The sequence below is a fragment of the Aquarana catesbeiana genome, linkage group LG01 (genome assembly GCF_042186555.1).
Source record: "Aquarana catesbeiana isolate 2022-GZ linkage group LG01, ASM4218655v1, whole genome shotgun sequence".
NCBI lineage: Eukaryota > Metazoa > Chordata > Amphibia > Anura > Ranidae > Aquarana > Aquarana catesbeiana.
The window spans coordinates 237,549,406-237,572,092 of record NC_133324.1 but is presented as its reverse complement, the minus strand read 5'-3'; the positions used below and the strand labels follow the sequence as shown (position 1 = coordinate 237,572,092).

The following is a 22,687-nucleotide window of genomic DNA, read 5'->3' as shown; positions in this document are numbered from 1 at the left end:
TCTATGCATTAAGGAAAAAAACCTTCTGGGTGCAGACCCCTCCCCCCCAGCCTTCACTTATACTTACCTGAGCCCCACCCATCTCGATACAGCAATGTGCTTGAGAGCAACAGCTCTCCCGACTCTCTCTCTCCTCATTGGCTCACACAGCAACAGCAGCCATTGCTGCTGTCAATCACAGCCGGTGAGCCAATGAGGAAAGAGCGGAGGGCGGGGCTGAGACATGCTCTGTGCATAAATGGACAATGTCCATTCACAGGAGTGCAGCTTGGGAGCGAGCCTGCTAGAGTGTCCCTATAGTAAGAGGTTTGCTAGTGGGGGCACTCGGCAGGGGGGAGGAACCAGGACCGCTGGCAGAGGACCCAAAAAGAAGAGGATCAGGGCTGCTCTGTGCAAAACCATTGCACAGAGCAGGTAAATATAACATGTTTATTATTTAAAAATAAAAGATACAACCTTTAGAATCACTTTAAGTTACACATTTTTTTTAAAGCAGCCTGGAAATTTGTGAGTTCAAACATGGAGTAGACATATTATTTAGCACATAGCGGGAGTAATCATATATTTCAAACAGAGTACTGAATATTTTTTAGCCCTACATAATCCATAAACCCATTATAAAGATAGCAAAATGTTTATAGCATTCAAGGTTAACTAACCTAGTAAAATGCCATACTTATGTTTACAAATGACAAAAATTATCCTGAGATAAAAAAATTAATGTATTTAAAATAACAAATGGATCCTTAAAGCGGTAGTAAACTCTGCTTTATGACTTGTACCCACAGGTAAGCCTTTAAGCCTTACCTGTAGGTGCAGTGAATACTTCCTAAATGTGTACCGTTTAGGAGATATTCACATTCATAGCATCCACACTGTGTTCTGCATGGACGGCACACTGAAGTATGCAAACTAGCACTTAAACTGCCCGGGGCCAAATTTGTTTTTTTATACTACCCCTTTCAAGGTTTAGTTCACCTTTACCAAAAACTGCCTATGCAGATAAGGGATGTCTGTAAATAAAAACAAACTATGCAGCTTTAACTAAAGTTGAATAATGCTCTTGCTATAGGTGTAGGCCACTTACATACCTCCCAAAGCCCAACAGGAATACTCCCAGGACATTACTAGGGTGTTGCTAAATGAGGCCTAGTCATTGCTGCTCCCCTTCACCATCACAGGACTGAGCTCTTAAATGCTGAACTCAGAGCTACTGCATAAGGGGAGAGAAAGAGCATGGGAGGGTGTTTGAATCAGAGAAAAAGCTCACTCCTGTGATGGTGTAGGTGAGCAGTAATGACTAGGCCTCACTTAGCAATGTCCTGGTAGCATTTCTGTCAGGCTTCAGGAAGTATGAAAATGGCCTACACCTATGTCAAGGACATTATATAACTTTAGTCAGAGCTGCACAGCTTGTTTTTATCTACAAACACCCCTTACCTGCCCAGGCAGTGTGTTTGTAGAGGCGAGCTAACCCTTTAAGGCTTACATCTTAGTGCTCACCATATCCCGTTCTATCCACTAAATTACCCTGAAGTTCTTGATAAAAGTCAGTTTTACCTTTCTGACACATTTGATGCTGTAATCAGCATGCCGGAAAGCAAAATTTAAACATTTTTTGTTATTTTTCTTTCCTGCTGTTTACTAATACAACCTGTTTACCTCACTGCGTTCTGCCTTTGTTAGGACAATGAGGGAGCAGCAGCAGACAGATGAGGTCATCTCTTTCCTCCTGTCAGCACATGTGTATACGACTGATTGTCTCAGAGTACTGATCCTTCCTCTGCCAGTCTCTGGGGTTCTGCTGTGTAGCAGATTACAAGAGGCTAATATCAAGACAGATATCAAAAATTACCTTAAAAAAGAATGAATCACAGCTACAATAATTGGTATTTGTCTGGAGTTCAGCTTTAAAGCATAACTGCACTTTAGGTTAAAATTCTTTACTTGCCAATATTTCTTCAGGCTGCACAAAATAACTTCATTCAATTAATATATGTCTTAGTTAAAAAAGATCAATGTGGAACCTTCTCACTGCAGGCTGCAGCCTCCTGTCTTCTTCTGTTAACTACTTCAGATCTGCGCTATAGCCAAATGACGGCTACAACGCGGACCTGCTTTGCTGGGAGTACGTCAATAGACGTCCTCCCGTGCCCGAGCGGCCTGTGTGCCCCCTGCAGGGTGCGCGCCGCGCACTCTGTGATCAGCAAGTCTATGAGACTCGGCTGATCACAGATCGGAGTACGGGGTCGATCCCGACCCCTTACCACACGATCATCTGTCAGCCAATGACAGCTGATCATGTGATGTAAACAGAGCCGGTAATCGGCTATTTTTTTTCTTCTTGCGCTGATAGCGTGAGGAGAAGAAAAAAAAAAAAAACAATCACCGGCGGCTCTCAGTGGGACATCGGTCCCGATCAAGGAGAGTTCCTGCCAGCTTATCTGTGCCACCTGCCAGTGCCACCTGCCAGTGCCACCTACCAGTGCACAACAGTGCCGCCTACCAGTGCCCATCAGTGTCACCTACCAGTGCCCATCAGTGCCGCCCATCAGTGCCATCTATCAGTTGTACCTATCAGTGCCCATCAGTGCCACCCATCAGGGCCCATCAGTGCCATCTTATTAGTGGCCATCAGTGCTGCCTCATCTGTGCCCATCAGTACCGCCTTATCTGTCCCCATCAGTGCCGCCTTATCTGTGCCTATCAGTGCCGCCTTATCTGTGCCTATCAGTTCCCACCAGTGCAGCCTATCAGTGCCCACCAATGCCACCTCATCAGCGCATATAAATGAAGGCAAAAAATTACCTGTTTGCAAAATTTTATAACAAACTATGAAACATGATTTTTTTTTTTTCAAAATTATCTATTTTTTTTGTTTGTTTAGCAAAAAATAAAAACCCCCGGCCGGGATTAAGTACCACCAAAGGAAAGCTCCATTTGTGTGAAAAAAATGATAAAAATTTCATTTGGGTACAGTGTTGTATGACAATTGTCATTCAAAGTGCGTCAGCGCTGAAAGCTGAAAATTGGTCTGGGCAGGAGGGGGGTTTAAGTGCCCAGTAAGCAAGTGGTTAAAGCCACTTCTGACCTTTTCCAGAGGAAAGCGGATTTGGGAGATGGGAAATGGGTTCTCCTGTCTCCTAAAAGCCATAGGTTCACAGTCCTATTTCATTTTTTAAGAAACCTACAGGGACATTGACTGCTAAAGCATCTGCAGCTATTTTGAAACACATACATCAATAACATAGAAAAGAGGTATGCAGAAGGCTGCACTTTTTTATCATAAATTATACATTAAAATATCAGTGAACAAATAAGTATTAAATGAAACAACATACAATGTCTTAGTAGTATAAAAAAATGTATCCAAATACATTTTTTATATTTTTTTTGTGACAGAGCTTTCTTTTAGTGGTAAATAATTACCACTGAGCTTTTAATTTATTTGCTAAACAAACGAAAAAAAAAAATGAAAATTTTGAAAACAAAACACATTTTTCTTAATTTGTCTTATAAAATTTAGCAAATTAGTATTTTTTCTTTACTGATGTGTGCTGATGAGGTTGCACTGATGGGCACCAATAGGCTGCAGTGATAGGCTGCATTGATGGGCACTGATGAGGCTGTACTGATGGGCACTGATGAGGCGGCACTGATGGGGACCAATGAGGCTGCACTGATGGGCACTGATGAGACTGCACTGATGGTCACTGATGAGGCGGCACTGATAAGCTGCATTGATGGGCACTGAAGAAGAGGCACTGGTGAGGCTGCACTGATAAGGTGGCACTGATAGGCAGCACTGAAGGGTACTACTGATACGATGCACTGATGGACACTGATATGATGCACTGATATGCTGCACTGATGGACACTGATATGCTGCACTGATGGACACTCATTGGCACTGATAGGGCTGGAGTGATAATCAGGGCACTGCTGATCAGTGCCCTGACTATCAGTGTAAATGTCCCCTGTCACAGGAAAGCCAGTTATCTGCTTTCCTTTCCTCACTTCCTCACTTTCCGCTCATATGATGTCCACCCGGAAGGAGGAGAGTCTGGTTAATATTTAATAAATTATTATCTGTATTAAAAACAACTGTATACTGCAATATAATTTCAAAACACATATCACTTAGTCATAAGAATTCAAACAAAGTAATCAAATTAATCATAACCAGAAGTCCCCCCTTGATCCAAGGGGGACATACCACATAAGGTGTGTGCAACAAAGGGTCGGAGAGACTGGAGTTTGCCATTCTGATCCCGATCAACTGCGATGAGGCTAGTGGCAGAGTCCTTTATATATGCCAGGCCATACGCCATGGAAGATTCTCAAAGGGGCATGTGTAACTCCGACCTTCCCGGTCACAATCCATGTGACAGGTAAGCCGATTTCTTAAAGGTGCAGTAACCAACTTTTTTTTTTTTTAAAGAACATAAAATCTATTATTTATGACAGCCATTGTCCAGTGGGTGTGTGCCCCTTTAACCAGTCTAGCTGTTGTGGGGACACCAAGTCCCAAAAGGCATTGCAAAACTGACATGCACAGGAATGACCCCCAGAGGCAGACACATGATGGGATTTGTAGTTTCTCCACAGCTGGACTGCTGAATGTGCCTGACATAGAATACACCACATATGGTTGACTTTAATGAAAACATTTAATTTTAAATCCTACGAATTGGACATTTATGTATACCTATCAAACCTGGACAAACTTTAATTATTAGGACAAAGCATTTTAAAATCAGCATAAATGTGTACCACAAACTGCTGACCTCATCTCCCAATCCTCTTCTCATCAAAATGAGTATAAAAATACCAAGTAAGCACCACTGACCTTTTACTAGGACAGATTCATACAGTATAATTGAACTAGGTCATTTCTATCACTTGTCCACCTGCCTCTCTCTGAAGAATACAGCTCTCTGAGAGGTTGCCTGTTAAATACTTCAAGCTGATGATAAACAGAAAGGTAGGTTTTTTTTGCATAAAAGCACAAGCCAGAAAAAAAAAACACAACATACAAACACAACACAAAACTTACTTAGATGCTGTCTCTTTATCATACTGGCACCGTAGGTCCAAAAGCTCCCTCTGCGTTGTTTTCAGTGCTGTATGACAAGACCAGAAGACACTGGATAAAACTGCCATTTTCTTACCATTAGGGAAGAAATTAATTAATACCCTGGTGGAATCTCAAACATCTGCTTCAAAATTAATTAGAATAAAAAAAAAAAAAACTTTATTTTATTAAGAGTACAACTTCCTACGATAATAATAGAAAACAGAAAGGGGGTTATAAAACATTACTAAAGATACTTTTTTTCTTAGCTGTTTATATAGTACTGAAATTTAAGGCCTCTTGCACATAGAAGTAAAAAAATGACACATTTTTTTACTGATCTGAATATAAAAGCATTGTTGTCTATGAAACAATGCAAACAGATGTGTAAAGATCAGTAATATAGGAATGTGTAGGTTGTAAAATAAAAACTGCAAATTTTATGTTTGAGTGCAATAATTTAAACAAATACGTGTGTATATGCAAGGTCTTTACGGAACATTTTACTCAGGATATTTCTGTTAACAAGATCCTGAGTATAAACATCAGTAAATTATTATGTCCGTGTGCAAAAGGCCTTATGGCTAGTACACACGATGAGAAAATCGGACAAAAAATACAGCTTTGAAAGCCATTTAATCAGATAATTAATCCATAGCTTTCGAAAGCCGACCACGACAGTTCATCTGAAATTTTTCGAATGGATGAGCACAAAAATGTTTTTCATACGATACCAGATTGAATGATTTTCATTTAATCAGTATAGTATTCGTCCGAAAAAAATCAGAAGACCAAGATCATGCATGCTCGGAAATGAAAGAATACATTACAATACAATACATTATATCACCGAAGTTGTATTCTGTCGTATAAGAATTTTTGTACCTTTAGTAACCTATAGGTTTTCAATTAGAGACTAGCATGCAAAAAAAATTAAAAAAGTGGACCCTCATTTGTCCAATATTCTCATCGAGTGTACGAGGACCAAGATATCTCTTTAAATATTGTATATTCACATCAGTTCCTGTCCTCAAGGAGTTTATAATATAAGATCTCACATACATACACATACTAGAGACATATAAACCTCACTGTTATTGTTACTATCCACTAATTTTCATGTTTGTTGCCAGTATACTGTCACAATTACTTAGTCCTGTTTGCTCTCTAGAATGCACATCAATGTACTCTAGACTTACTTTATAGCATTTTTATACCAGACTCTATACATGAAGTGACTTTAACGTCCCACTATACATATATAAACATTCCGCAGCATGATGCCCCATGCTGGAGATATGTGATTAAAATCGTTCTAAAGGCAATACATTTTTTTACCCTAATGCATTGCCTGCATTAAGGTAAAAAATGTCAAAGTAGTTGTACCATCTCACCGTCTCCCTAAAATACTTGCCTTGATCCAGCGCTGTGACGGTTAGCAGCAGTTCTGGTCTCTGTTCCTCTCCTCACAGGACATAGAGGCATCAGCAGAAGCTGTTGGCTCCTACTGCTGTCAATCAAATCCTGTGGGAGCAGGGGGTGAGGCCGAGCCACGACAACCCTGCTCAGGAGCACAACCCCATGTGTGCCCCCATGACAAATGGCTTGCTATGGGGGGCACACACAGAAAAGGAGTCAAGAGCACCAGCGTGGGGCCCCAGAAGAGGGAGTTCAAGGCCACTCTGTGCAGTACCATTCCACAGAGCCGCTAAGTATAACAAGTTTATTACTTTAACCACTTCAATACAGGGCGCTTACAGCCTCTTCCTGCCCAGACCAATTTTCAGCTTTCAGCGCTCTCACACTTTGAATGCCAATTACTCAGTCATGCAACGCTGTACTCAAACAAAATTTTTATTATTTTTTTCTTTTGGTGGTATTTAATTACCACTGGGTTTTTTATTTTTTGCGACACAAGTGAAAAAAGAGAGAAAATTAAAAAAAAAACAAAACTTTGTTTTAGTTTCTATGATAAAATTTTGCAAATAATTTTTGTTCATAAATTTGGGCTAAAATTTATACTGCTACAGCTCTTTGGTAAAAATAACCCAAATTAGTGGATATTATTTAGTCTCTGTGAAAGTTATAGAGTCTACAAGCTATGGTGCAAATCATTGAAAATTGATCACATCTGATGTACTGATGGCCTATCTAATTTCTTGAGGCCCTGAAATGTCAGGAAAGTACAAATACCCCCCAAATGACCCCTTTTTGAAAAGTAGACAGTCAAAGGTATTTCGTAAGAGACATGGTGAGTTTTTTGAAGTTGCAATTTTTTCCCACAATTCTTGGGAAAATTAAGAATTTTTTTTCACAAAATTGTCATAATAACAAGTTATTTCTCACACGCAGCATATGCATACTTCCAATTACACCCCAAAATACATTCTGCTACTCCTCCCGAGTATGGCGATACCCCATGTGTGTGACTTTTACACAGCTTGGCCACACAGAGAGGTCCAACATGCAGGGAGCACCATCAGGGGTTCTAGGAGCATAAATCACACCTCTAATTTTCTAACGACCTATTACATTTTTGAAGGCCCTGGAGCACCAGGAAAATGGAATTACCCACAAAATGACGCCATTTTGGAAAGCCAACACCCCAACGTATATTCTATGAAGCATTATGAGTCTTTTGAATGGTTCATTTTTTTACACAAGTCTTCAGAAATTGTGGAAAGAAAATAAAAACCTATTTTTTTTTTTACACAAAGTTTCAATTCATAAGATATTTCTAACTCATAGCATGTATATAGCAAAAATGACACCCCAAAACACATTCTGCTACTCATCCTGAGTATGACGATACCACATGTGTGAGACTTTTTCTACATACAGAGGCCCAATATTGAAGTAGTACCTTCAGGCGTTCTAGGAGCATCTCATTTCTCAGGTCCTTGAGCACCAGGACAGTGGAATTACCCACAAAATTACCCCATTTTGGAAATCAAACGTATATTCTATGAGGCATGGGCTGCATATAGGTACTCGGGTACTCCGATGGGCTGCAGATAGGTACTCAGGTACTCTGATGGGCTGGAGACAGGTACTCGGGTAACCTGATGAGCTGCAGACAGGTACTCGGGTACTCTGATGGGCTGGTGACAGGTAATCGGTTACTCTGATGGGCTAGTGACAGGTACTCGGGTACTCTGATGGGCTGGTGACAGGTACTCGGGTACTCTGATGGGCTGGTGACAGGTACTCGGGTACTCTGATGAGCTGGTGACAGATACTCGGGTACTCTGATGGGCTGGTGACAGGTACTCGGGTATTCTGATGGGCTGGTGACAGGTGCTCGGGTACTCTGATACGCTGGTGACAGGTACCCGGGTACTCTGATGGGCTGGTGACAGGGACTCGGGTACTCTGATGGGCTGGTGACAGGTACTCGGGTACTCTGATGGGCTGTTGACAGGTACTCAGGTACTCTGATGGGCTAGTGACAGGTACTTGGGTACTCTGATGGGCTGGTGACAGGTGCTCGGGTACTCTGATATGCTGGTGACAGGTACTCGGGTACTCTGATGGGCTGGTGACAGGTACTCGGGTACCCTGATGGGCTGGTGACAGATACTCGGGTACTCTGATGGGCTGGTGACAGGTACTCGGGTACTCTGATGGGCTGTTGACAGGTACTCGGGTATTCTGATGGGCTACAGATAGGTACTTGGGTACTCTGATGGGCTGGTGACTGGTACTCGGGTACTCTGATGGGCTGGTGACAGGTACTCAGGTATTCTGATGGGCTACAGATAGGTACTTGTGTACTTTGATGGGCTGGTGACTTGTACACGGGTACTCTGATGGGCTGGTGACAGGTACTCGGGTACTCTGATGGGCTGGTGACAGATACTCCGGTACTCTGATGGGCTGGTGACAGGTACTCGGGTACTCTAATGGGCTGGTGACAGGTACTCGGGTATTCTGATGGGCTGGTGACTGGTACTCAGGTATTCTGATGGGCTGGTGACAGGTACTCAGGTATTCTGATGGGCTACAGATAGGTACTTGTGTACTTTGATGGGCTGGTGACTGCTACATGGGTACTCTGATGGGCTGGTGACAGGTACTCGGGTACTCTGATGGGCTGGTGACAGATACTCGGGTACTCTGATGGGCTGGTGACAGGTACTTGGGTACTCTGATGGGCTGTTGACAGGTACTCGGGTACTCTGATGGGCTGGTGACAGGTACTCGGGTATTCTGATGGGCTACAGATAGGTACTTGGGTACTCTGATGGGCTGGTGACTGGTACTCGGGTACTCTGATGGGCTGGTGACAGGTACTCAGGTATTCTGATGGGCTACAGATAGGTACTTGTGTACTTTGATGGGCTGGTGACTGGTACACGGGTACTCTGATGGGCTGGTGACAGGTACTCGGGTATTCTGATGGGCTACAGATAGGTACTTGGGTACTCTGATGGGCTGCTGACTGGTACTCGGGTACTCTGATGGGCTGGTGACAGGTACTCTGAGGGGTGGTGACAGGTACTCAGATGGGCTGTGACAGGTAATCAGATGGGCTATGACAGGTACTCAGATGGGCTGTGACAGGTACTTTGGTACTCAGATGAACTGTGACAGGCAGTCAGGTACTCGGGTACTCAGATGGACTGTGACAGGTACTCAGGTACTCAGATGGGCTGTGACAGTTACTCAGATGAACTGTGAAGGATACTCAGATGGACTGTGACAGGTACTCAGGTACTCAGATGAACTGTGACAGATATTCAGTGTACTCAGATGGGCTGTGACAGGTGCTCAGGTACTCGTGTACTCAGATGAACTGTGAGAGGTACTCAGGTACTCAGATGGACTGTGACAGGTACTCAGGTACTCAGATGGACTATGACAGGTACTTGGGTACTCAGGTACTCATATGGACTGTGACAGGTACTCGGGTACTTTGATGGGTGGTGACAGGTACTTTGATGGGTGGTGACAGGTCCTCTTTATTAGGGGGTGCAATCAGTGTGATTGGTGTACACTGTAAGCGTTAACGAGATGTTACCACAATCTCCTTCTCACACACGATCGGTTAACATCTCGTTACCGACGTTTGTTGACATTCTGTGACCGGCTGTGAGTGGACACAGCCGGTCACATGGTAAAGAGCCAATTTCATTGTCTCTTTACTACGATCGGGGTTGGGCTGTTTCAGAGTGACAAGCCTCATCCCTGATCGCAGCTCTGCGCGCGCCCTAGGGGTGTGCACGAGCGCCATGCAAGTGGACAGTACCTGTGACCGGCTGTGATCAGCGTGATGATCGGTGATCGCTAAGTCAGATATTGTGTAATCACATCACATTCAGCTTGCACATGAACATTGTGTTTATCTGCAGTGCTATACAGTATGTTTAATGGTGTAATTAGATTACTGTATTAATCTAAATAAATTAATGAAACAAAAGTATGTTTTGTAACATTTTACAGGCATACCCCACTTTTAAGTATGCAATGGGGTTTATTTACTAAAGCTGGAAAGTGCAAAATCAGGCTGATTGGTTTCTATGCAGAAGTGAGCCTGATTTTGCACTTTCCAGCTTTGTATATTGTTTTATTAAAACAGTATACCAAATAAAAGCATTATATCATCTTAAAAATGATAAAAATTATTTAGGTATGCAAATTAGTCATAGAATTATTGTCAAATTTATGGATGGAGGCTGATACTGCATTATTTGACCTGGGCATCCAAGGTTTCAATGACCTTTGAGAAGTGTTATATTGTGCAGTAACATGTTTCATACTTACCTGAATGAAGAACTTTGATCTTTTCCTCAGCTTCACCAAGTCTGACAGCCAAAGTGATCTGTGCTTCCTGCAACCCTCTGTGGAAATAGAAAATAAAAGCTGAGACCGAGACCGTGAGACCTCACTCACACTATACGTGCATAAAAACCTATGGGAAAAAAAGAACAAAAATACAAAAACGCATTTGACTTGCATAGAATATTTTGGGCCAGTTGACAGTTTGTGCAGAGACGTGTTTTTTTCTAACACAGGTCTCTGCGAGGACACAAAAAATTCTTTCTATCTGCCCTGTTCACACCACAATGCTGTTTTTTTTTTCTGTGCAGAAGTATTTAACAGAATTGGCTCTGCATGTGCACAAAGTAAACATTTGTTTTCTACAGTGCCTTGAAAAAGTATTCAAACCCCTTCAAATTTTCCACATTTTGTCATGTTACAACCAAAAATGTAAATCTATTTTATTGGGATTTTTTGTGATAGACCAACACAAAGTGGCATATAGTGTTTAGTTATCTCTGTTCAGTAAGAAAAACATATTAAAAAACTGTTAATTCTGACAGAAATACAGTGAACTTGTAACTTCTTGTGGACAAGCTGTGTAGCATTATCCCATTATTAGTCCTACCAGCAAGGCACAGTTTACCTTGGAAAACCACAGAATCCCCTATGTTTTCAGGGGAGTATCTACCACCAGTGGTGTACCCCAAGGTTCAGTGTTGGGACCCTTACTTTTTAATACATTTATAAATGATAGGATTTGGGATTAAAAGTACTACTTCTAAACTGTAGTAAAGGAATTGCCGCACGGGAAAAGCCCGGGCCCTGATGGAGAAGGCCTCTTATAGCTCATATTACGGTTCTGCCCAAGGATGGGAAAAACCCTACGGTTCCTAGTAATTATAGACCTATATCGCTCCTGAACACGGACATAAAAATATTGGCGAAGGTCTTAGCGAACCGCCTACAACCCATCATGCCTTCAGTTATACACCCAGACCAAACTGGATTTATTGCTGGCAGAGAAGCGAGAGATAACTCTAACAGGGCGATCCAGTTGATTCACTGGGCGCAGGTGCGGGCAGACCATCCACCCTGTCTTCTGTTCTCCACTGATGCGGAGAAGGCATTTGACAGGGTGGATTGGATATATATTCAAGTGGTGCTGACTAGGTTGGGGTTGGGATCTAAAATGTTATCTTGGATATTATCTTTATATAGCCACCCCGCAGCCCGAGTTAAGGTGAATGGTGTTCTCTCCGACACCTTCTCTATTAGAAATGGTACCAGACAGGGGTGTCCGTTATCCCCTCTTATCTTTGCCCTCACCTTAGAGCCACTGCTTAATAGAATCCGAGCTAACCCTAACATCAAAGGCTTCGACGTTGGGCCTCAGGAACATAAACTATCGGCGTACGAGGATGATGTTCTGTTTTATGTGGCTGACCCGCTGATCTCTCTTCCCAATATTATGGCTGAATTACAGACTTTTAGCTCTATTACTAACTTTAAAATTAACTACACTAAGTCGGAGATCCTACCTTTAAATATCTCTCCGAGTTTGAGTACAGGGTTGCAATCTTCCTTCTCCTTCACATGGTGCAGGAACTGACTAAAATATTTGGGGGTTTATCTTACTCCTTTGTGCTCTCAACTATATAATAATTACACCCCACTATTAGCCACTATAAAATCCGATCTGCACAGATGGAACAGAGAAACCTTTTCATGGATGGGCCGAGTCAGTGTGTTAAAAATGAAAGTGCTACCTCGCATACTGTTCTATCTACAAATGGTGCCTATTTTCTTACCCAGGTCTTTCTTCTCGAGCCTCAATAGTGTGTTTCTAAAATATATTTGGCAGGGGCGAGGTTCACGTCTGGCACTTCGCACCTTACAAAGACCAAAACAGCTAGGAGGCCTGGGTGTTCCAGATCTTCGCATGTATTTTGAGGCGATAGCCCTACAAAGGATATTGGACTGGCATCACTGGGTGGCCACTAGGGTCTGGGTATCGTTAGAAAAATTTCTGGCAGGCCGCAACCTAGCGCATGCCCCCTGGCTACCCCAGGCCTATAGAGGCCTATCTGCCTATGTCTCTCCATTGACAGTCCACGCATTAAAATTATGGGATACCCTAAACAACTCGGGAAAACTCGCTCCTCCATACTCCCCACTGACTCCCCTGGGTGGCCTCCCTTGGTTTGCTCTGGGAGAACATCTATCTTTTTTTCGCACCTGGACGGCAGATGGTGAGGTGAGGTGCGGCCGGTTCTTTCAGGACCAAGGATTAGTCCCGCTGGAAACAAATCAAGTCTCGCAGGTGTCAAATCTCGACGATAACAGCGGCGAGATTGACACAATATTGCGGTCACCTACTGTATTTATTTGTTTTTATGGTTCAACTAGATGGACTTGTGTCTTTTTTCAACCTGACTAACTATGTAACTATGTAACTATGTAAACAAACAAGGCTTTTGCCTTGGGCGGTATTTTTCTGGGGGGGCGGCACTGTCGTCTGTCCCCTCACGATCCGTACAAGTGATCAGAATGAAATCTGGAGCAGTGTCACAGAAGAGCAGGGAAAAAAGTTGTGCGGAGCACACACACTCCACCAGTGGTGTTACTACGGGGGAGCAATTGCCCCCCCCATGTCATTCCTTGCCCCCCTGTGTGCCTCCTCGCTAAATTAGGATACCGAGCAGGGACAGAACTACCAGGGTCACAGCAAGCGGACCCTGGCATTCTGCCATGGGGGGGGCCCTGACAAGTGGAATGGGGTCCCGCTGCCATCATAGGCAATATCAGGGCCCCCTCCTGCAAACCGGTGCTGAGGAGAGGTTTGAGTCCACCCACACACACCGAGTACCGAGCCTGTCACCATCATGTCCCACATGGCAGAGGCAGTATGACTGCGGGACAGCAGGTGAGGAGCAGTAAGATGCAGCCAGAGAGCAGTGTGTCCCCCGCCGGAGCAGCCATCCCTGGCCTGTGCCAGAGCCACATTGTCTGCGAGCAACAAGCGCAGCTCAAGCACAAGCAGAGGGAACTACTGGACCTAATGAGGAGCAGCATGAGCCTGAGAAGATGGAGCTCCGTTTATGGACTGTCACATCCTTAGATTATGAAGGTTTGTTCCTGAAAGTATCCCTGGTTTGCAAAGCTAACCATCTCTCATTCCGTTCTCTGTCTGTTAGCTATAGCATAGCTCCCAATTGTCCCTGATTCTGAGGGACTGTCCCTGATTTGGAACAAAATCCCTCTGTCCCTCTTTCCTCCTTATGTGTCCCTCATTTTGGTCTGATCTATATAGTTGTATATAAAATGCACTACAGGCATACCCCACTTTTAAGTACGCAATGGGGTTTATTTACTAAAGCTGGAAAGTGCAAAATCAGGCTCACTTCTGCATAGAAACCAATGAGCTTCTAACCCCAGCTTGTTCAATTAAGCTTTGGTAATAAAACCTGGAAGCTCATTGGTTTCTATGTAGAAGTGAACCTGATTTTGCACTTTCCAGCTTTAGTATATAAACCTCATTGTGTACTTAAAAGCGGGGTATGCCTGTATTTATTTTCAAAAGGTGTTTCCCAGTGCTAAACTTTTCAGTAAATTTCTAAATGTTGCATTTGTAAATTTCAAAAGTCAGTGTACAGGTATGGTAGTGGTAAAAAAAGCACTTGTGGGTTTAACAAATCATTTTTTTTATATAATTCCCCATTAAGGGGGTGTGGCAAGGGGTATGTCCTATGCCTACATACCTTCTAATAGGTATCCCACGTTATCATCTCAAAAAGTTAGGAGGGATGCTATAGTAATTATAATGTGGATTTAAAAATTACATGTTCATTCCGCCTAAAGCAGAAGTTTCAGATTTTTGCTAGATTCCACCATGTTAAACAGTTCAGAACCTAATTTCATGGACTCCAGCAGTGGGATCTTGACTCTTTCAGGTCTTGCCTACCTGCTATGGCCATTACAAGTCAGGTTTACTTTTGGCACTGTGTGGGTGTTGGGGATGTATGAGATGACTGTGGGCACTGGGGGTGTCTCTCTCTCCCCACCTCTTTCCCCCTCTCTCTCTCTCACCCTGCCTTTCTCTCTCAAACCCCATCTCTCTTCCCCCACCTCTTTCCCCCTCTCTCTCTCTCACCCTGCCTTTCTCTCTCAAACCCCATCTCTCTTCCCCCACCTCTTTCTCCCCTCCTCTCTCCCCTTCTTCTATTTCTTTCCTTTTTCATGTCCCCCATCTCTCTCTCCTTTCTATTCCTATCTTTTCTCCTAGCGGGGTGGGAGGAGCATTGTGGCAGACTAGTGAGGGGTTTGGGCGGAGCACTGTGGCAGGCTAGCAGGGGGTTACTACCCCACAGTCCACCAGAGACCTCACATAGCAACCAAAGACCCCACATAGCCACCAGAAACCCTGAATAGCCATTTGAGAAGGATTTCGATACACGAAGGAAGTGGAAGTTTGACTAAACTCACAACAGTAAAAGCAGTCTGTATATGCAGTAAAGCATGCTTGTTATACTCATTGTGGAACCTAAAGGGTTCATTTTCTGCATTGTGTAAACAGGCTGTTTGATCCTGTCTTCTCTGATCCTCCCCTTCTTTTACTGACCCCAGTCCATCTGCTGATAGAACAGAGCCCTAGGAGGCACTCTGCATATGCTCAGTTTGGTGTGTATTGCTAGAGAGTTTTTTTTGGAAGAGTGCATGTGTTCAGCACAGAGCCAATCAGTACTGTCCAGACAAAGGGTCAGGGGTCATGCAGCCTCATAGGACAGTCAGAGAAAAATAAAAACTCCTCCTAGAAGTTTTAACCAGTACTCGGTCAGATACTGACAGAAGTCACAAGACGGCTATATACTGCTGATAAGAAAAGGTATTTAGCAGTTTATATTTACTAAAATAGTGGCATTTCCATGTTCAGTGTACTGTGGGAGACCAGATATAGTGAATGCAGGGTCTTTTTTTTTAGTAAAGAATAAAAAATCCAGCAGTGATTAAATACCACCAAAAGAAAGCTCTATTTGTGTGAAGAAAATGATAAAAAATTTCATCTGGGTACAGTGTAGCATGACCGCGCAACTGTCATTCAAAGTGCGACAGCACTGAAAGCTGAAAAATTGCCTGGGCAGGAAGGGGGTGTAAGTGCCCTGCAGGCAAGTGGTTAAGGACACTATTAAAAGCTCCAGAGACCCTGAACCTCACATATAAACTACATTTCAAACATGTTGCTAAAATGTCCTTTCTCCTGACATACCAAAAAACTACATTTACCTTAATGACTACTAATGTTTCCTCCTTGGACTCTACGGCCTCATGTAAACGAACAGAGAAAAATCCTGCTTTTAAAGGCATTTTGTATTTGTTTTTTATGCCTTTGAATGCAGCTCTACTTCAACCAATGTGTCCAGACACATTGGCGTTGATTTACTAAAAATTGAGAGTGCACAATCTGGTGCAACTGTGCATGGTAGCACAGTTCAATTAAGCTTTCAATTTCAATTGTTCAATTAAGCTTTGACAAAAAAAACCTGGAAGCTGATTGGTTTCTATGCAGAGCTGCATCAGATTTTGCACTCTCCAGTTTTAGTAAATCAACCTCATTGAGATGTGTATTTTACAGCAGTGTTCTGGGTAATAGAAAAAGTCCCAAATCTGCCTTTTGATAGAAGCTTGCTGGCATATTTTACATACATTTGGACATAAATGCACTTAAAGTGGTTGTAAACCCTTAAACCCTTACAACACACTTTTTGCTACAGGTAAGCCTATAATAAGGAGATAGCCCCTGTATTTGCATGTGCCGTTGCTTCAGTGAGTGTTCCGTTACCGCATGCATGCGCGGGAGTGACGTCATCGCAGCTGCGGCCACTCACAGAGCCGGAGCCGCGATACCCGGAAGTAACCCCCGGGAGTGATGTGGCCGGCCGGTGCTGTGTACAGGCACTGCAGCGAGGGCTTTGATCTCAGGTGATTATTACATAATGAGCTAGTATACCATGCATACTAGCTTATTATGCCTTTGTCTTGCAGGTGTTACTTTTTTTTTTTTTTTTTCAAAGTGGGTTTACAACCACTTTAAATTCATTCCAGTGGTTGTAATAAATGAATATTATGGTCTGTGTAGAGTTTAAACGTATGCACTTCTAAATGCCGTATGTCTGTAAACACTTGATTTTTCATACAGGAGTACTTTAATACATCCAGCACATAAAGCCTAATACTAAATCCTTATGACTTATATAGATAGTTCTAGGCCTGCAATATTTAATAGGTGTTTAGTATATGAATCCCCCATTATTTATAAAAAGCAGAAAGATTTGGCATACATATATCAGTGTCATAAAGCAGTATGTAAAATTGAGGATGTCCTAAGTCTTGTTAATAGATTTAATAGTATTAGGGAGGCAGATTATGCAATAAAGTCACTTTTTTTCTATCCAAAATTCATTATATGTATGAGAAACTCCGATTTTCCCTAGTGCCCTATCACCTAAACTAAAAGATGAAGCCCATCAGTGGCTGAAATCAATTAAGCCAAATCATTTTACTCATCTCAATACCACCAACTTTGTGGAACAGCTGATATGAAAATATTAGGACCCCAAAAGGCAGGGAATCCCATTTGAGGTCCTGAGCCAGATGTGGCAAACCTAGCTGCAAGAGTTGAATGTCTGACCAGGGTATGGCTAGAGTGGACTCTAAAGGGGAGATTTAATAAAACTGGCGCACACAGAATCTTGTACAGCTGTGCATAGTAACCAATCAGCTTCTAACTTCAGTTTTTTCAATTAAACTTTGACAATAAAACTTAGAAGCTGATTGGTTACTGTACACAGCTGCACCACACTCTGTGTGTACCAGTTTTACTAAATCTCCCCCTATGAGCTTGATTTACTAAAACTGGAGAGTGCAAAATCTGGTGCAGCTCTGCATAGAAACCATCCAGCTTCCAGTTTTTTTTTTTTGTCAAACCTTAATTGAACAAGCTGAAGTTAGAAGCTGATTGGCTACCATGCACATCTGCACCAGATTTTGCACTCTCCAGTTTTAGTAAATCAACCCCAGAGTAGATGCACAGTGAAGAAGAGCAATCTTCTTATAATGTTTGTCATTTAACCAGAGACACGCCTGGCAAGATCCATTGTTAAACATTGATGTACTTCCAAGAATTAAATCATGTATGCCTAAACTATGACAGGTGACATTTAACCCCAGTAATTACACAAGGAACCAGGAAGTAATTAAGTGAAAGGCATTAATAGATGTCATAATGATAATAATTGCTCATAAGTGGTAATATTTGTAGTGTCATGTGCCAGTTATAAAATAGAGGACTTGTATATTAAAACAGCTCCAGCAGAAACTGATCCTTACTGCAGCTTTGTTACTATAGTATACAGTATATCTCATTTCTAACATCACAAGGTTTTGTTTTTTAGCTCAACGTATATATTCATGCATCATCAAAGGCAACATAAGCTGCTTAAAGTGAACTTTACAGATGCATTATAAACCCTTGACATTTCACATTAGATAGCAACAATATATCAATCTATCTATTTATCTATATGTATATATATATATATATATATATATATATATGTAGGAAGGCCAGTATGGTGGCCTGAATTTATGGGAGGAGCCCGGAGGGTATTTAACCAGCCCGCTCGCCTGTGGTCCTTATCGGTTTCCTGTGCGCGGTACTACATCACTAGGCCGACTATTCGAGATTCGTTAGCGTTCGTGAGTTCCGTCTTCGAAGTTCTAGAGGCTTTCGTTACCGTCGTGGTTGTACAAAGTGTCTGGCTCGGCTGTCGCAGGTAGGGTTTTTACGTCTGACCTTTCATTTTTCATGCATTTATGTTAGATATCCTGTCACCGATCTCGATATCGAACCTTACGAGTCATTCGTAAAAACCCTACACATAGCCGTATCGTTAGCCACTTACTCGCACCGCTATCATAAACAAACATTTCGACACCTTATGTACTTCACTACGAGTCGTACCTTGTAGTAACAGTATTGCACCGCTTCGTTTAAACGTGTCACAAATGTTTTACCGACTTGTATCTCAGTCGTAGCAATCTTTTTTAACCATTTCAAACATTTCAATCATTTCAATCATTTCACTCATTTCAGTCATTTCTCTGTCACTTACCGCGCTCCCATTCGAATCTAGTGGCATCCGTAATGCACCGATTCGTCCTGGTGTGCCCCAGTTGTTTTTTCGGCCTCATTTCGTTGTTAGTCGCAGTTTACGGCTCACCGATTCATGCCATGGCAATCATTTCACTGTCACGAATCACGTCCCGGGTCGAATCCAGTCGCATCCTTATGTACCGATTCGTCCCGGCGTGCCCCAGGGTTTTGACCTCATTTCAGTACATGCTCCAGAGCCCGTTTTCGTTGTCAGTCGCAAAAATTCGGCTCACCGATTCGAGTCTCTGTCATGGTAATCATTTCACTGTCACGTATCACGTTCAGAGTCGAATCCAGTCGCATCCAAAATGCAGCGATTCGTCCTGGCGTGCCCCAGGGTTTTTTGGCCTCATTTCAGTACATGCTCCAGAGTCCGGTTCGTAGTCAGTCGCAGTTGCGGCTGACCTATTCGTGCCTCTGTCATGGCAAGTCATTTCATTTCACCGTCACGTACCGCACTCCGATTCGAATCCAGTCACATCTGTGATGCACCAATTCGTCCCGGTGTGCCCCAGTTGTTTTGGCCTCATTTCAGTACATGTTCCAGAGTCCGGTTCGTTGTCAGCTGCAGCCGCGGCCCGACCGTTTCGTGCCTCTGTCATGGCAAACAGTTCATTCATTTCGCTGTCACATACCGCGCTCCGATTAGAATCCAGTGGCATCCGAGATGCATAAATTCGTCTCGGCATGCCCCAGTTGGCTTGGCCTCATTTCATTTCATAAAAAAAAAAAAATCAAACAAACAAACAAAAAAAACAAAAACAAAAAAACATTCATGCACCTGTCGGTTAAACACGTTACAAGTCACTTTTCAAGTAGTCAAACCCTTCACCGGTTGTCATCTGTCATTTTCCTCCATGTCAGTCAAGTTAAAAAAAAAAAATGCCACCCCCCATCTTCCTTCGAAGTTCAGGCATGGTCCCGATTCATTTGTTAAAACCTTCGCCTCACTACTATCCCCCCTTTTAGTCGCACAATCCGATTCATGTTGGTTTCATTTCATACACTTTACAAACCGATTCGTATCAGGATTCATTGTATACAATATACGAATGATTCGTATCGGTTTGATTTCATACACGCTACAGTTCGATTTAAATCTAGCCACGTCGGTGGCACAGCGATTCATATCAGATCCATATTCATACTCTCCACAATCCGATGTTATATTGGATTAATTTGCATACACTCTACAATCGGTTCGTAGCAGGTTAATTTCATACAACCGATTCGTATCGGATTCATTTCATACACTTTACAACCGATTAACATTGGATTAAATTTCATACACATTCAAGCACAACTTCTTGTAATCATTGCAAGCAAGCATCGAATCACAAACTTCTTGCAATCGTTGCAAGCACGCATCCAAGCACAACTTCCCGCAATCGTTGCAAGCACGCATTCAAGCATAAACTTTTTGCATTCATTGCAAGCACATCGAAACGTAACTTCTTGCAATCGTTGCAAGTACACATCCAAGCACAACTTCTTGCAATCGTTGCAAGTACGCATCCATACATAACTTCCTGCAATCGTTGCAAGCACACCCAAGCACAATTTCTTGCAATCATTGCAAACATGCATCCAATCATAAACTTCTTGCAAACATTGCAGGCATGCATTCAAGCATAACTTCTTGCAATCGTTGCAAGTACGCAGCCAATTACAACTTCTTGCAAATCGTTGCAAGCACACATCCAAGCATAACTCTTGCAGTCTTTGCAAGCACATGCAGTAATACGAACTTCTCACAGTCACCACAAACAGCTCTCCAGCGAAATAAACTCCCTTGCAATCGTTGCAAACACACATTCAAGTACAACTCTTACAATCATTACAAGACACGCATCTTAGCATAACTTCTTGCAAACATTGCAAGCATGCATCCAAGCATAACTTCTTGCAATCGTTGCAAGCACGCATCCAGTCACAACTTCTTGCAATCAGACATCTAAGCATAACTTCTTGCAATCGTTGCAAACACGCATCCAAGCATAACTCCTTGCAGTCCGTGCAAGCACATGCAGTAATACGGACGTCTCACAGTCACTGCAAATACATCTCCATTGACACAAACTCCCTTGCAATCGTTGCAAGCACGTATTTAAGCACAACTCTTGCAATCATTGCAGGGCTTGCATCTTAGCATGACTTCGTGCAATTGTTACAAACACATTCCCAGTGGCACACAATCAGTCACACATCATTCTTCAGTGTCACTTAATTGGCCAATTGTCTCCAGTGACATCTTCATACGAGGCACTCACCATTTTCTGTATCATTTCTCGCTTAGGTCAGTGGAGTTCAGGTTCCATCCCGCACCAGGTATGCTATTGCCACACGCAGCTGGCTCCTTCTCATGACACTACCGGGTTATGCCTAGCCAGCGTCCAGTATTTCCTGTCCTTACGGGACCCCAGAGAGCCGTTTGTGTTTACGGCCCATACGTGGCATCCAGAAGCATCAGCCTATAGCTAACGGCAAACGCTTGCCCATCACAACTGCCATCTTTTAAGGACATGTCAAAAATCCTCACATGTTCCCCAGTCTAGTCATCCATGCAGCCATCTACCTGGCCCTCTGCGGTTTTCTACGGCCTAACAAATTCACTTTTAGTGGCACTGGCAGCCAGGTACTGTGTAGACACCACTTGACTCGCTGATAAAACTATTACGTCCTTCAGCTTGCGGTCTCCAAAACTCAAAAATCCGGAACCGAGGTCTACAATAACCTCTTTCGGACTAACAACTCCAGGCAGTCCAGCCTCCCCCTTTACAAGCTGACCTGCGTCAGTCCAGTTCCCCAAGACATCACCCATACACGGGTGTGTACTAAGAAGCAGCTGCAGTCTTTCTTGGGAATGCTCAATTTTGCATACGGGTCATTCCCCAGGGCCGATCTTCTGTATCATGCTTCCTGGTCTTCCTCTCCCAGACACAGGACCCCTTTCAGATCCTTAATTTAGACGCTGTGGCAGTAGCTGACCTATCAATGTTGGAAGGTTCCGTACTACGTGGATCAGTACATCATTGTTTATACCATCTATGTCGCCCTTATCACCCCAGGTAGTGAAAGATGCCACAGCCACCACAGGCTTCGCTGCAATTTTTGGCCACCATTGGTTTACAAGAACATGGCCTCCAGAGACACTCCTAAACCCTGGGTTTACTCGGACTTCCTTCCTCTTCAAGCTATACCCGGTCATGGCAGCTGCTCAACTCTAGGGTAATATCTAGAAAGGACAGGCCGTGGCTTTCGCCACCGACAACCGGTCCGAGGCCGATCTTGTCGATGAAGCCAGGTCCACATCGTTCTGTTATGTCCTTCCTGCGCAGGCTGGTACAATTACCTTGGCAACACCAGTTTAATGTCCACTGTACGTTCATTCCAGGCTGCCATCTTCTGGGACATGTCTACTATCTTTACTAGTTCGCCATTTGGCCTTCTCCCCAGTTTGCTCATACAAGCAGCCATTTACTTATCCTACTACGGGTTCTGGCAGCCCAGCGAGTTCACCCGCAGCAATCCCGCAGGCTAAGTTCTGTGTAGTTGGCTAGCTACCAACACCATTTCATCCTCCACCTTGTAGTGTCTAAAACCCAGCAATTAAGCTCCAGGATAGACATCCATCTCTATAT

The 22,687-nt window shown here is 43.1% G+C and overlaps 1 protein-coding gene across 3 annotated transcripts in view; it reads right to left on the bottom strand.

The window, feature by feature from the left end:
- Positions 1-22,687, bottom strand: part of CUX2 (cut like homeobox 2) — a 755,888-nt gene that overhangs the window by 128,705 nt on the left and 604,496 nt on the right. For all 3 annotated transcript variants that reach the window (XM_073626099.1, XM_073626084.1, XM_073626092.1), the window contains exons 7-8: positions 10,838-10,914; positions 5,057-5,123 (exon numbers count right to left, since the gene is read on the bottom strand). In XM_073626099.1, coding sequence (XP_073482200.1) covers positions 5,057-5,123; positions 10,838-10,914 — 144 coding nt within the window. The remainder of the gene's footprint in view (positions 1-5,056; positions 5,124-10,837; positions 10,915-22,687) is intronic.